Source organism: Nylanderia fulva, unplaced genomic scaffold (genome assembly GCF_048542155.1).
Source record: "Nylanderia fulva isolate GAGA-0341 unplaced genomic scaffold, ASM4854215v1 Scaffold45, whole genome shotgun sequence".
NCBI classification, from domain to species: domain Eukaryota; kingdom Metazoa; phylum Arthropoda; class Insecta; order Hymenoptera; family Formicidae; genus Nylanderia; species Nylanderia fulva.
In genome coordinates, this window is record NW_028190532.1 from 1,102,731 (window position 1) to 1,117,374 (window position 14,644).

The window sequence follows — 14,644 nt, forward strand, 5'->3', positions numbered from 1 at the left end:
AAATCGCGGATGACAATGCGTTATCCTAACGAAAATTTGGTGCCTTGTGCACAGGTATTTATTTCTAACGAAAAATTATTTAGTTTCGTTAGGATAACGCATTGTCATCCGCGATTTGGCTCTTGTTGCCCGTCTTATACGTTAAATTTATATTTATATTACAGAGCCTTGTTAAAACTCTTATATATGAATATTTTTATTGTAGTAAATATTAATCAGAGAAACTCTTATAAAATTCTTCCAATATCATATATTATCCTACAATTACTATGATTTTCAGGGTAAATTCGAAGGGAAAATTTTCTCTGTGCGATAATAGAAGATTGGTACAATTTAATCGTAAAAATCCAAACCAAAGAATATCAAATTTAATCAGACGTGGCAAATTTTGCAAATATATTTGTAAGATTTCATGCTTTACTCTCATTAAACTGCACACAGTTGTTTGGATCAATTGAGAAAATCAACTGTGTTGTGATATTAATTCTCTACCTCTCCTCTCCTGGTTGAAGGCCAGAACCTTAACGCAGATTCAACCGTTTTGATATCGATGCATGTTGCGTTGAGCGATATAAGCATAAAGATAAACGATATGCCCAGAGTTTGTTCGGCCCCGACGTCGAAAAAAAGAAGAAAAATGTGTCGGAGCAACATGCGTGCTCGCGAGCACCAAGTTAATCCGATTGTTCCGTCTCTCGTCCTGCTTTGATCGTGGTCGCGGGATGAATGCCGCGCGAGTCTCCGTCCTCGTCTCGCGGACCCCCTCTTCTCGGCGAGTTCCCCACGCCGGTGCGGCGCGATTCCGCGCATTTCGCGCCGAGAACCGTCTACCACCACCCCTAAGCGGGAACGCGTCGGCGGAGGGGTGAACATTGGAATACGTAGGCGGCGTCAGGGCGAGCTACGCCCAAACGAGTTGCCCCTTTACCAGCCCGGTGCGCTCGTCAAATGTTTTTCGTCGCGGATTATGACGCGGTCTGCGCGATTATGACCACCTCTCTCTTTCTCTCGCCCACGTCGTCGCTTTCTATCTATCTCGCGATTATTTCCCCTTCCGCGTACCCCGGCGTTTTCCGCTCGGTGGCTGTGGATTTTTTTTCTCTTCTTTCCGCGTGTCTCTTTTTCTTCTGTCTCGCACCGCTATCTTCTCCCTGCCGACGAGGACAAACTTTGCTCTTGCCTCAGCCGCTCGCTACGACGTCGTCTCGGACACCGAGCTCGTTCCCTTTCTCGCGGTATACGTATATATACATGTGTGTACCCGTAGCAGGATTTTCGGATTCTCTTTCTCTCGCCTTTCGCTTTATATACCTTCCTTTATTTCGTTTCCTTTACGTTCGACTGCCTCTATCGGATAGCTAACGTATAGTGGCATCGATCGCCGCCGATACGTTTTTCTCAGGTCCGGTCAAGGAACGAGAGGGTGAGAGAGAGAGAGACAGGGAAAATAGAATAGATTATCCACGGCGAGTATCCGACAATTTAGTGAAATGGAAACAAATGGGAGCTGCGATAAGGTGAGGGCATGAGAAATAGGCTATCAAATGTACACGCTGTGTCGATGATTGTTTCATATGAATGACTGTTGACCACCAAAGTCTAATCTTTTACTTCAGAGGATATGAATGTGATGATATTGAAATCTTAAACTCTCCAATATAAACGAGCTAAATGAAATATAGGTAGGTGTGTGTTTACGAAATTAATCGGGAACTTTTTGTTGCATATAACGTATCACTCTTTCTTTTTCATAATTCAATATATCGCAACTTGAAGTTTGAAACAAGATCGAGACAAAATCGAAGAAAATTCTCTCAAGCGCTGCTACTTTCCTCCTGTGACGTAAATCAGAGAAATTGAGTTTACAAAAAAGCACATAGCGGCAACACAAGGTGCACATTGCCAATAATTCACCACAGAAGCAATAAATAATGAAGCAACATGTCCCGCCCCTTTGTTCCAGACGTTTAATCCTCTCGTTCCTCTTTCCATATAATTACGATTAAACCGGATCATAGCCCGGTATGGAGAGAGAGAGAGAGAGAGAGCGAGAGAGACCGAGTTTTGCTCCCGGCCAACAAAAGAACAAGTCCGATCGACGGTCTCAGCGTGACGCTCGCTCTTTACGACGCTCCCGAATAATGTGATTCTGGGGTATATAATTCCGGTCCGGTAGAAAAGCTCTCTCCTCTCGGATTTGGCAACCCTGCGCGATGCTCTGGGCGTCTCAGCAACACTCCACGGCGCGAAGGACGAGCGCGTTTCGTGCGGCGGAGAAAAAGCGGGAGAGAAATTTTGTCCTGGGAGAGGAGAGGGTGAGAGGCGGCACCCGCGCGAGAGATGAAAGAGAGAGAGAGAGAGAGGGAGAGCTACGTGGACGTCGGCGACGTAGAGAGCGCGAGAGGGCAAACCCGGCTCCGCTAGGATCACGTGATCCATCGGCGGTGGCGATCGTCGGCAACGGTAGGGACACGACGGGAGGGTGTGGCTACTCCTCGCCTTTTCCCCTCCGTCTGTTCGTCGTGTTCGACACACGAGACCGCCAGCACGTGAGCGAGCGAGAACGAGAGAGTGAGAACTCGTGACGCTGTGCCGTGCGAATTTTGGCACGGCTCTCGAAAACTTCTCACTCTCTCGCGGCATTTCGCGGAAAACTCGCTGAACTCTCGACGCAGCCAATTGCGTTGCATTACAACGGATGATAAAGTACATTCGTTGCGAAAAGGAAAAAATATTCTGGTACATATATAGGGAAGAGATTTATGTTTTCGGGTGTAAAAACTTTTTCGCCAGACTCTCTCTCTCTCTCTCTCTCTCTTTTTCGCAGAAATGAGTTATGTAATTTTGCGCACGTCCTCGTTCGCTCGGACGAGAATTTTCGCGGCTCTGCGGCTTCGGAATTACGCGATAAACTTCAAGAAGGTAAGATGTAATCTATGTAACATCATTGGCCAAGATACATTTCTATGAAATTTATCGAGATGAACGCGATGTTATTGCAAAACTTAAGAAAGAAAATTAAGAAATCTGGGAATTTGTTTCCTATGGTTGGGATCTCAAAAATACTCCTTGTTCCTCCTTTAACTTCCCCTGTAAAGAAATAGGCGAGAAAAATATTGGTCCGAAAGTCGGCCTATTGGCCGAGATAGAGGAGGTGTATATATTGTGTTTTTATATTAAGAGCCGATTTAATATTCTTATTATTGTTTATCGAGATGGTTTATTTTAGTACTGAAATTGATTTAGAGAAATTGGAACTTTATTTAATCAGATTAAAAATTAAATAAGTCATTGGATATGCGAGAATTTTTCTCAAAAAACAAACACGTGATACAACAAATCTTTCTGCTTCGTTACGTAGGATTAATAATAATATATGAATCCATTAATTTATATTTTGGTATACGTCTGTTAAATAAACTATGTAATATATTAATTATGCAGTCTTTTTCAAGTACATTTCTCTACATTCTTATTTTTCAATCAAAATTAATATTGGACGCTAGTGGTGAAAATAAACTTGGCAAACTTGATTTCGACGTAACTAACAATTTTATTTAATTCTTTCACGACGTTTCAACCATTTGATTGTGGTCCTTATCAAGTGAAAATTCTATAACATAATATTACACAATAGTTTTTACCAATGTTGAAACATACAAGAACTTCTTATTTTTATTATATCAAGTATTGGTACATGGAGAGAATTTTCTCTTGGAATTTACCTTGAAAATCGTGATAATTGTGGGATAATACTGTTGGCAGAATTTTCTCTGATTAATATTTGCCAGAATAAAAAATATTAATATCTATATACATGTTTGTCCCATGATCTTCAGAGTAAATTCTAAGAAAAAATCTCTGTGTACAGATAATTCTTTGCATTAATCTTCGCATATATATCCATCTTGTTCCTTTTTCAACACTAGGATTTTCCTATAGTGTTTCAACTGCAAATAACTATTACAAATTATCTGCATAATTCACATAAATATATAAATACCATCCACTTTTACGTAGAAAATTTTGGTTGGCAAACCTTGCGCAAACTGGTGAAGAATCTTCGTTATTTGTGTGAGAATCATCCGCACATAAATATTTCCACCTCCATGAGCATGTATGTAAAAGCTTGCGAATCGTTGCGATCGGTATAGTTGTAGTTGATAACGTTTTTCGCGAAACGTCAAACGCGAAGGTGTCGAGCGACGTGGCAACTCAGACGCGAAAATTCTCTCGCGTTTCACGCGAGAGCGTTAACGTTCGGAGAGAGAGCCGGCGAAGATCCGAAGGGAGCCCCACTAACGACACCTCGCGACGTCGATCGCGCGGCCCCCCTTCCCTCTCGCCGTAACCCCCGCCCTCGTTGGAAGGCAGTGACGCAGGGTGGTGTTAATGGGCGTACTCGCGGTTAACACCCTGAAGAACCAGCGGTGGTGGGAGCGCAGTGGGTTCGCAGTGGGTTCGCATCGACGTCCGTCGCGAAACGGAGGGGCAGAGTCCGACGGAGAGAGGAGAGCAGGACGAGAGGCGAAGGCGAAGGCGCGAGCGAGACAACCCTGGGTTCGAGTAGCGTCGAGAAAGGCGTCGGGTCCAACGCCGCTCGGATTGGCGCCGGAACGCCAATCCGGACTACGAGCGCTCATTATCACCCGAGCGAAGCGGGAGGGAGAAAGGTTCCGCGCGCTTCTCCCCCCCTCCCTCGCCGCTCTGTCGCCGACAGTCGGGGAAAAGCCGGTTCCCCCACTCCCGCGCCGGCCACGGGCGGAGGGGAAGGGAGGAGGAGCCCCCGCGCGATCTCAGTCTTCGCGTCGCTGCCCTCCAGCATTCACGCCTCCCGCGTCCGTTCCGCGGCGCAGGCACGACGCGGCTTCCCCGTGTATACACGCGCGCGTCTCGCACGCACACGGTGCCGTGGACCACCCGTATATACCTACGTATACACCACCGCCCTGAATCCGGACGGGGACTTTAGCACACCAACACCTCCGCGGGAGGTGTGGGGGTGAGCCCCCAGAGTAGGTGTCAATCCTAGCGCTGCTCAGTGACCATCGCGGCGCCACCCAAGTAACACCTTTCGTCCGGGCTCTTGCTCGGCCTCGACCGAACCTCGTCGTCGGACCGGCCGCAGCCGAGATCAAACGTTTCTCCGTGAAATCGTCGTCGACGTCAACTTGCGCGCGCGTGTGTCGGTCAACCGGCATGTGACGACGGAGTCTTGGACCAGTCCTTCCGTCGGACGATCGGCGGGTGTTTGAAACTCGAAGGGAACTCGAGGTGACTGAGGAAGAGGTCAGTGATCAGTGGGCGTATAGTGGGTCTCTCGACGATGGGAGCGACTCTTATCCTGAAAATCTACCACGCGGCGTCCTCGTAGACGTTCGCGAGTGCCAGTGGAAGTAAGATACTTTGCTCGTCCCGGCTGATCGAGTCGTAAGATGTCGAGCGGACGGTTCTCGACGCTCCTTCTCGTCGGCAGCGATTTCCCGCGGCTGGAAATTCGCGCGGAAAAAGAAGAAGAAGAACGCGGGCGTTCCGACTCGCGATTTTGAGTTTGGGCCACGACTTTGCTCCGAGACTCGTGCGCGGGTGTATGTGTGTGTGCGCGAATATGAGGAGGAACGAGCGCGATCGTTGAACGATCATCGACAGTCCGCGAGAAGAAGAGAGAGAGAGAGAGGCGCCCAACTACGAGAGGCGAGAACCAGCAAACAAGAGAGCAGCATCTCGAAGCATCACTGGCAGGCTGAGTCACTCGAAGAGGAATCTCGCGCGACTCGGCACACTCGCCCGTCTCGATGAGATTCGAACAAGACACGGCGTGCAGGGGTACCCACTGCGCCAGCACTCCGCAACCCTCCGCGCTGCAGCAGCGATCACGGCCGGAAAAGGAGGTGGTGGTGGAGGAGGAGGAAGACGAGGACGAGGACGACGACGACGGCGGCGATTCCTCGAGGAAGGACGTCGAGCAACGACGTAGCAGACCGCTTGGCGACATAGAATTGGAGGCTAACGTGGTCGAGGGCGCGAATACGGGGCCGCGGGCCGAGGCTGGGGGGCCTGGGATGGCGTATCCCGCGTCAGCGACGGCTCTCAATCAGCACTCGCCCTTCGCAAGCGCGATCGCCGGCGGCACGCCGCCAGCCAGCAATCCGAACGGCCACATCGGCGCCGGCACCGGACTCCTGCCGGCACCGGCGGCGCCGAGGCCGACGGACTTTAGCGTCTCCTCGCTGCTAACCGCGGCGAGCACCCATCCGCCCGGTATCCTGGGCGGCTCGTCCTCCCAGAGCAGCGCTTCACCGCCACCCGGTGGACCCGGGAGTCCCGCCGCGGCTCCGGAAACGCCGCCGCCCTTACCCGCGAGCGGCCAACGCGACCTTGTCGCACCCATCCTCAGCGGTGGCGGCCGCGAGCTACTTCAGCGCTGCCGCCCTGGCGGCGGCGGGTTTCTACAATCCCAATCTACAATCTCATTTACCGCCCACCAGCTCCCCGGGTCCTACGGCGGCCGCGGCAGCCGCCGCAGCGGCGCATCATCTCCAGGGCAAGGGCATCCTCGGCGGCGCGCATCATCATCCGCATCTCAATCCGCACGCGATCACCCCGCCAGGTGAGCAGCGCCTTTTCTTTCCACGCTTCCGTCTACTACTGGATTCTCGTGCGTTTGTTTGTTTATTTGTTTGTTTGTTTGTTTGTTGGTTGTTGTTGTTTGTGCGTCAACCTCATGCGTGAATCGTCCGATCACTTTCCGATTTTCCCGTCTATGTTTCCGTCTTTGTCGACCAAAGTGAGAGAGTATATTTCACGAGCCGTATATCAAGCACTAAACTATGCAAACTTGTTGCGTGCTTATTTCGGCTACGATCCGCGTAATTAATTCGCTCTTGTTTTGTGCGGAAGCGTTCGTACTTGATCCGCTTGTTTTTACAAGACGCATATCGTTTCTTTCTCTCCCCAAGTGCCAAATCATACGTCATTTTCACGTTTGGGTTCGTTGTTTCAACCTGCGCGAAAACGATTCTTAGCTGCGTTTGTTGATGTTCCATGTTTCTTAACAAAATTGCTAGTTGTCAAAAGTTCCTTAAAGTTCCTTGTTTGTTTCTGTTGCCAGCGACAAAAGTTACCGCTTGTCGCGTTCATTCGAAGCGAAAGATAAAATCAAGATTAATAACACGCGTTAACAAGTTGCAAAGAAACATAAAAAGGAAGTGTTCCCTCGCTGTGGACCTTCAATTTTCAGTGACGTTGTCGCAAAATGTTATCGCAGGTTGACACGTGTCAAACTATTTTGAAACATTTAGCAACAAAAAGTCGAAGACATAGCTTTTTAGGTCCAATAAGTGTTCATATTCTGATGAAAAACCCGCGAGTTATAAACCGGAAACCGACGTAATAATCTCGGCATGGCGCGACGCAGATTGACACGTGTCAAATTATTTTGAAACATCTAGCAACAATGAGCAACAAAAAGTCGACGACATAGCTTTTTAGGCCCAATAAGTGTTCATATTCTGATGAAAAACCCGCGAGTTATAAACCGGAAACCGACGTAATAATCTTGGCATGGCGCGACGCCGATTGACACGTGTCAAACTATTTTGAAACATTTAGCAACAATGAGCAACAAAAAGTCGAGGACATAGCTTTTTAGGCCCAATAAGTGTTCATATTCTGATGAAAAACCCGCGAGTTATAAACCGGAAACCGATGTAATAATCTCGGCATGGCGCGACGCCGATTGACACGTGTCAAACTATTTTGAAACATTTAGCAACAATGAGCAACAAAAAGTCGAGGACATAGCTTTTTAGGCCCAATAAGTGTTCATATTCTGATGAAAAACCCGCGAGTTATAAATCAGAAACCGACGTAATAATCTCGGCATGGCGCAACGCCGATTGATACGTGTCAAATTATTTTGAAACATTTAGCAACAAAAAGTCGAGGACATAGCTTTTTAGGCTCAATAAGTGTTCATATTCTGATGAAAAACCCGCGAGTTATAAACCGGAAACCGACGTAATAATCTCAGCATGGCGTGACGCCAATTGACACGTGTCAAATTATTTTGAAACATTTAGCAACAATGAGCAACAAAAAGTCGAGGACATAGCTTTTTAGGCCCAATAAGTGTTCATATTCTGATGAAAAACCCGCGAGTTATAAACCGGAAACCGACGTAATAATCTCGGTATGGCGCGACGCCGATTGACACGTGTCAAATTATTTTGAAACATTTAGCAACAATGAGCAACAAAAAGTTGAGGACATATAGCTTTTTAGGCCCAATAAGTGTTTATATTCTGATGAAAACCCCGCGAGTTATAAACCGGAAACCGACGTAATAATCTCGGCATGGCGCGACGCCGATTGACACGTGTCAAACTATTTTGAAACATTTAGCAACAATGAGCAACAAAAAGTCGAGGACGTAGCTTTTTAGGCCCAATAAGTGTTCATATTCTGATGAAAAACCCGCGAGTTATAAACCGGAAACCGACGTAATAATCTCGGCATGGCGCGACGCCGATTGTCGTCATCCTCGGAAGTTGGTTTTTTCGGAGGGATACGTTTGCAACGCGCAACTGGAAGTCTCTCGTTTGTCACTCGCGTCGTTTCGTCGCGGGTCTTACGCAACATCCTGCTCGGCCCTGGCGCGTAACGTCAAAGCCCGTGTTGTGCCGCACGCCAGGAAAGAGAGGATGAAATATCGCGCGTTTTTAAGAGGACGACGGCGAGAGAAGGACGAAGTTTCGCTTTTTCCTCTTCTCTTCTCCCGCACGACATTCGCTGCGCAATAATTACGCGCGTCTCCTCGCGGCCATTGTTGTTAATTCGCGCGACTGATAAAGCCCGACCGGGGCGGCCCTATTGATATTAAATGCCGCTAATTAGAGAATTTATTACCTTGTTTGTCGGAGAGTCTCGCTCGGTGCCATTATAAAGATTAGCGCCAACGTCGCGACGTTTGATGGCGCGCGATCAATCGGCCGCTAATTGTTTTCTCAATAACGCGTTTGCTTGCCCCCGAACACGTCGGGGAAAGTGTCGCCAATACCGCGAACGTCGGCTTATCTGTTGTCTTGTTTTTTTTTGTTTTTTTTTCGGATGTATAATCCGCGACGAGGGACTTCATCTCCGAGAAATGGAAATATTCTGAGAGTAGTTTGGAGATAGAGAGCGAATAAATATTCCGCGAACGCGTGTTTATCAATATAGGATTCTGGAAACGAAAATATAATTTTCTATAAGTGCATCGTCGTATTATTATCGGTTTTTAATCGAAAAAGTATAATCCGAAAGAGACATAAGTGCGCTACATATTCATATACATCGAGCACGATTAATTCAATCGCTCGGACATATTTATTTATGTATCCCTCGACTTCTTTCTGCAATCTTGAGTAGCCAACTGTGAGTTCTGTCTTCGATAATGTATATAGCGCGATAGATTTCTTTAGCCTCCGAAAGATTTTCTCACTCTCGCGAGAATCGTGTCCATATCCGCGAACTGACGTGAAAAAAATATTAGGGATCGTATACCCGATCAATGATCACAATAGCGCGAACGAATACGACGATAACATCGGGAATGCGGCGCGAGTCTAAAGCGGCTGGGAGAAAAATGCACTCGGTATATGTCAGCGATACATTATGACTTAGGCACCGATAATGTAATCGATCTGGCATATCTCGGACATTAAATGAGCAGCGGTGAACGTGGAACGAATTCCGGTTCCTCGACATTATTTTCAGAGAGAAAATGCACTGTCTCGTTTTTTTCTCTATCGACGAATATATCGTCGTGCATAAATACAAGTGTGCAGGATAATTCGGAAAAAGGCGACGCGCGATAAATACGCGGGTTAAAAGTTGAGACTTCGATAACTTTCCGGAATTATCTCAGGTATACGAGGAAAAAATTTCAAGCTTTCGATTTCGCTCTCTGTACATAAAGTAACATGACGCGGGAATTAAAAAAAAAAGAAAAAAGAAACTTGTCGCGAAAGGTATCATTCGCGTTTTACTCTGTGGCAGCGATAATAGTCGGGGATGCGCGATGTGCCGTCTGTGCAAATGTCGTGCCAGGTGCGTGGAAAAAAAAGAAAGAAGAAGAGAAGAAGAAGAATCGAAAGAACGATTTTCAGAGCCGACAACGCGCTCATCGCTCGTCGTCTTATCTGACATCGCATTATTACGCGCGTCCACCTCATCCGCTACAACTAGTTATTCCCTTCGTTAGGCTAAATGATGAATTAATTCCCGACGTCGACAGACACACGACGGCGGTATATACCTCGCTAAGACGATTTAGTTTCCTCCGCGGGCAAACGCAGCTAATATAAAAAACATTTATTGTTAAATTGAAACATATAAATGGGTTATGTTTTATAAATATTTTCCCTCTAATTTTGCGAAATACGTGTTTGAACATGCTTCGATTAACAAGCATGGTTAAAATTAAAAAAAGAGAGATATATAATGTTTTGTGTTTCCAACTTTATATATTTGCAGTCACGACGCGATGATGATACCGCGAATGATTTGCGTCGGCGATATTCTCGCAAGGTTTATCGCGATCCTTGGACCTTGCAAACCCGAGACGAGAGAGATATCTGTCATTGTTATTGTTCCTCTTCGCCGTCATTTTTTGACAGGACGCGGCTAGTCCTTTTCCTCTTTTCTGGTCGGGCTCGCGGCCAACTGACTATAAGATAGTGGTGATTAATTTTGCCAAGGGCATGCCCAACGTTCCTTGCATTTGAAATTCGGAACGTGTAGTCACGTGTACGTGCGCGCGTAATCCGTGTAACTTAGCGAGGAATAGAGAAAAACCGGAGTGAGAGAAACGTAAAGAGCGGATTCGAGCGTCTTGTGTCTGTCGGCGATAATTTACACGTGAAGTGGAAATGCCTTATCGATCTACTCGATCGACTTTAGATCGGATCTTAAAAATGAGGAATCGAAATCGAACGAGTCGGTCTGCGTCTAAATTAATTTTAGCTTCCCCTTTGCTAGAAAATAATTTCATGCGCAGACAGCTGCGAGAGTAGTTTGTGATCTGTCTATATACATTTCAGTCAAGTGTAAAAAAATTATTTGTGTGCGTGCGTGTGTGTGTGTGTATTCACAGCAAAATCATAGAGGACGATGGAAATTTGAACGCGATCGTTAAACGCGATTAAATGTGCGGCATTGTTGTGTCTTTGCTGTTAGCAATTGTATTAAGGTATTATGCGGCGCGAAATCGCGCTCGATAAATCGAAAATCCGTGTTCCGCGCACTTTATTGGAGTTATACACCGTTGTTTGTTTATAATTTTCAATAATGTATTATTTCTGCAACAAAGAAAGAGAGAGCGAGAAAGACAGAATGCATATAGGCTCTGCAATCGTTGATAAATTGGTGGCAATGAAGCAATGTATTTTTGCTGCGCGATAACGGTCCTTGCAATCGTTGCAGCGGGTTATTAAATTCGCCGCCGTGTATTTGTAACGCGCAACAAAGCGCTTTGCGATCAAAGTTCTGCGTCGCGCATAATTAATAAGCTAAAAATCACGTAGCTGCAACGCACTGCGGGATTGTTTTGAGAGGTCGGGCTAAAGAATAAATTCGGATAATCCGGACTTTCTAAAGAGTAGAAAATCCAAATAAGCAGCTCCTTCCAGGTAGCCGCGTAGTCCTAACTTTTTTACCAAGCATAATAAGTAATTCTTCAAGTATGTCGCAAGTCAGATGCGTATCCCAAGGTTGCGCACTTTGGGCTAATTAATGTTTCCGCTTCTTATTAAAATAAAAATGGAGTTTGACGAAAATTCAGCGCGGGGAAGAATGTTACGCTCTGCGGAAGCAATATAATGAATATGCAATTCGACGCGGTCGAGGAGCGACACAAAAATCGGTAAAAAAAAAGAGGATGGAAATTGAATGAAGAGAAAAGACGACTTAATCCACGCCGCCATCTCGACAGGAACCCTTACGTCATAATAAAGCTTCATCCATTTTGATAAGAAACAAACCGTTATGTAAACAGCGCGTAACGGGCAATCTAATATGTAACTAATCTAAAATAATATTGTCGGATACTTATTTTTTTTTTACGTTTCACGATATCGCGTTCATTATTGTAAACAACCGTTTTATATTCCGTTCAGTTTGACGGATAATTTTTTTTTTGCTGTATACTATACATATATTCACGCGAGAAATATAACGCGTTAAAAAAATGCAGCGGTTAAATAATATTGAGGCCGGACATTTCCGAATGTGGAAAATTGTGAAATACACATACGTCAAGTACCTATACGCTGCGTATAAGTGTCCGATAAAATTCGATTCGGTCGCGTCGGACGGGATTCCGGGACTCGCGTGTGTGTTTGATATAAATGAACAAAATACCAAACGTCACACAGTAGTTTGATAGCGTTTTTTTTTGTTCGATAATACAGTAAATTTTTTGGCGAATCTAGCAATTTCGTGAATGCATTAATGCGTAAAAATATGTAAAAAACCCATCGATATTTCGCGCCATCGCTTTTTTCATCTATAACGAAAATATGAAATATGCATATTGTAGTACTCGTAATCGTATCGCGAGAAGCTACCGTGTTGCATGATATATCTCGAGACAATGGCAAAACGAAGGTTTGAAATATTTTAAATAATGTCAAAAAAAAAAAAAAAAGCGCGCGCGATAAGAAATCGCGTCTGAAATAAGCGGTCTCTCGCAAATCTGTTATAAGAGCACGCGGGGTATATTATTATCGACTTAGTACTCATAGCTTTACTCTAGTATTATATCCACATCACTGTCTTTACACAAACGCAAATATACATTACGTTTAATGCAAACAACAAATACGAATGCACGGGGAAACAGATTTCTCCATCCATGCTTCACGTAATTATTCATCTCTCTTACATACATATATGCGCACGTCTCGTGATTATAATTTAATTTAGTCAAAACGCGGATGCGTGTGACAGATTTGCAGATCTCTTCAATGTCATCGTTCTGTGATATCAATATAGACGAGAAACGTCAAAATACGGATTTTTATACCGTAACCGGAGCTGTATATTGTTATTGCGTTTTTGCAGTTTTATTGCGCCGCAAAAAATAATGCATGTTTAACGCGCGCGCGCGTATATCATTGTTACGAGTGTAATTCGAGATATATGTTACGCCGTCGTGAGGGCGATTCATAAAAATGTTATATAATACATTTTGTTTTTGCCTATTATATATGATCGTCCGGCTAAAATTTGTTAGCGCGACTCTACAGCTCTCTTTACATAAACAAATGCGAAAAACGAATTTCTTTATGAGTGTGAGTTACTGCGAGTGTGCATTGTCGCTTAAAAAAACCTATATGAAACGAACGGGTAATAATATAACAAAATAATTGAAACGTTAAAAACGCGAGCTTTTATTTTTGAAACGTATACTTCTATATTTTTTTCCGACAATTTCTTTGTATGCTAAAAATATCTCACTTCTGCAAACACTTTAAATAAAGCAAATAAATATTAATTATGTTATACTTAACATATGCCGGGCAGCTATAGGCGCGCACAATTATAATAATTATTATCAATCGTTTTGAAAGTATAAGACAGCATCGCGTGATAAATCCATTTTACATATTAATTCTAAAGATAAATCAAATTGCTAGGTAGCGAAGATAAATCAAAATTGCTAGTGTTGCACATAAAGAATTAGTTTAACTGACGTGAAGTTTCATTGAGAAAACTAATACGATAAAAAAAATTACAGTACAAGAGAAAAGTGGCGATTATATTTTCCTTTATGCATCTGACAACGGAATAATTAATGCATGCAAAAAGGAATAACATTAAAAAAAAAAAATAATCTGTAAAGATAACAGTTATCGAGATAAGAATTGACTTACACAGAGATTTGCCACGCGGCAACAATCATAAAGTCATTACGCGGTGTGTATAACAGGTTTTCCATTTTTTCCTCCGTTTACAGAGATGGTAATTGATCGAAAAGGAAAGGAAAATACCGGGAGCCGTATCTGTGTCGTTAACTATTAAATGCATCATTACTCATAACATTTATAGACGGTGATTTACATTAATCATTCGCACAAACTTGACATTATATAGCGAACGGTATGATATTATTTAAACGGACTAATGCAATTCCGTTGTCAACATACATGTAAGTTACACTCTTTAACACGAAACGTGCAAAATGAAAAACTGTTGATATTTGTGCGATCGTATCGTCACGTCATATTTCCGGGAAATCATCGTTTTGCAAATACACTCGCGATAATGCACTCGCTTAATTATGAATGATTTAAAATTGTCTTCTGCGTGTTTTTTTTCTTCTTTTGCAGTTTAGTCTCGATTAAACTAACAAGATAAACAAAAATAACTGGCGACTAAACACGATTATACACTTATTCATATATATAGTTAAATTCTGAATATAGTAAAAATCCTCTTTCGTTCTATCCACACGATAGAAGATCTTTATCGTCGGATTTGTGAAGTCGCGATGCGCAACGATCGATTGTCGAAGGAGATAATATAATAAATTAAATCGCCAAGTAAAAAAGTGTTCTGTTGACCTGCTGATGGCTCAGGTTGATTTTTAATGACACATCTCTCC

The 14,644-nt window shown here is 44.3% G+C and overlaps 1 protein-coding gene and 1 long non-coding RNA gene across 2 annotated transcripts in view; one reads left to right on the forward strand and one right to left on the reverse strand.

Annotated features, from left to right (window-relative positions):
* Positions 1 to 3,541: 3,541 nt before the first annotated feature.
* Positions 3,542 to 4,343, reverse strand: LOC146721584 (uncharacterized). The gene is made up of 3 exons (XR_014925605.1): positions 4,040 to 4,343; positions 3,726 to 3,960; positions 3,542 to 3,613 (listed from the first exon to the last, which is right to left on the reverse strand). It is a non-coding gene; the product is annotated as an uncharacterized LOC146721584 (long non-coding RNA).
* Positions 4,344 to 4,787: 444 nt separating this feature from the next.
* bi (T-box transcription factor bifid) overlaps positions 4,788 to 14,644 on the forward strand; it is a 91,947-nt gene continuing 82,090 nt past the window's right edge. The window contains 2 exon segments of the mRNA XM_029302608.2: positions 4,788 to 6,377; positions 6,379 to 6,610. Coding sequence (XP_029158441.1) covers positions 5,796 to 6,377; positions 6,379 to 6,610 — 814 coding nt within the window. The 5' untranslated portion in view covers positions 4,788 to 5,795.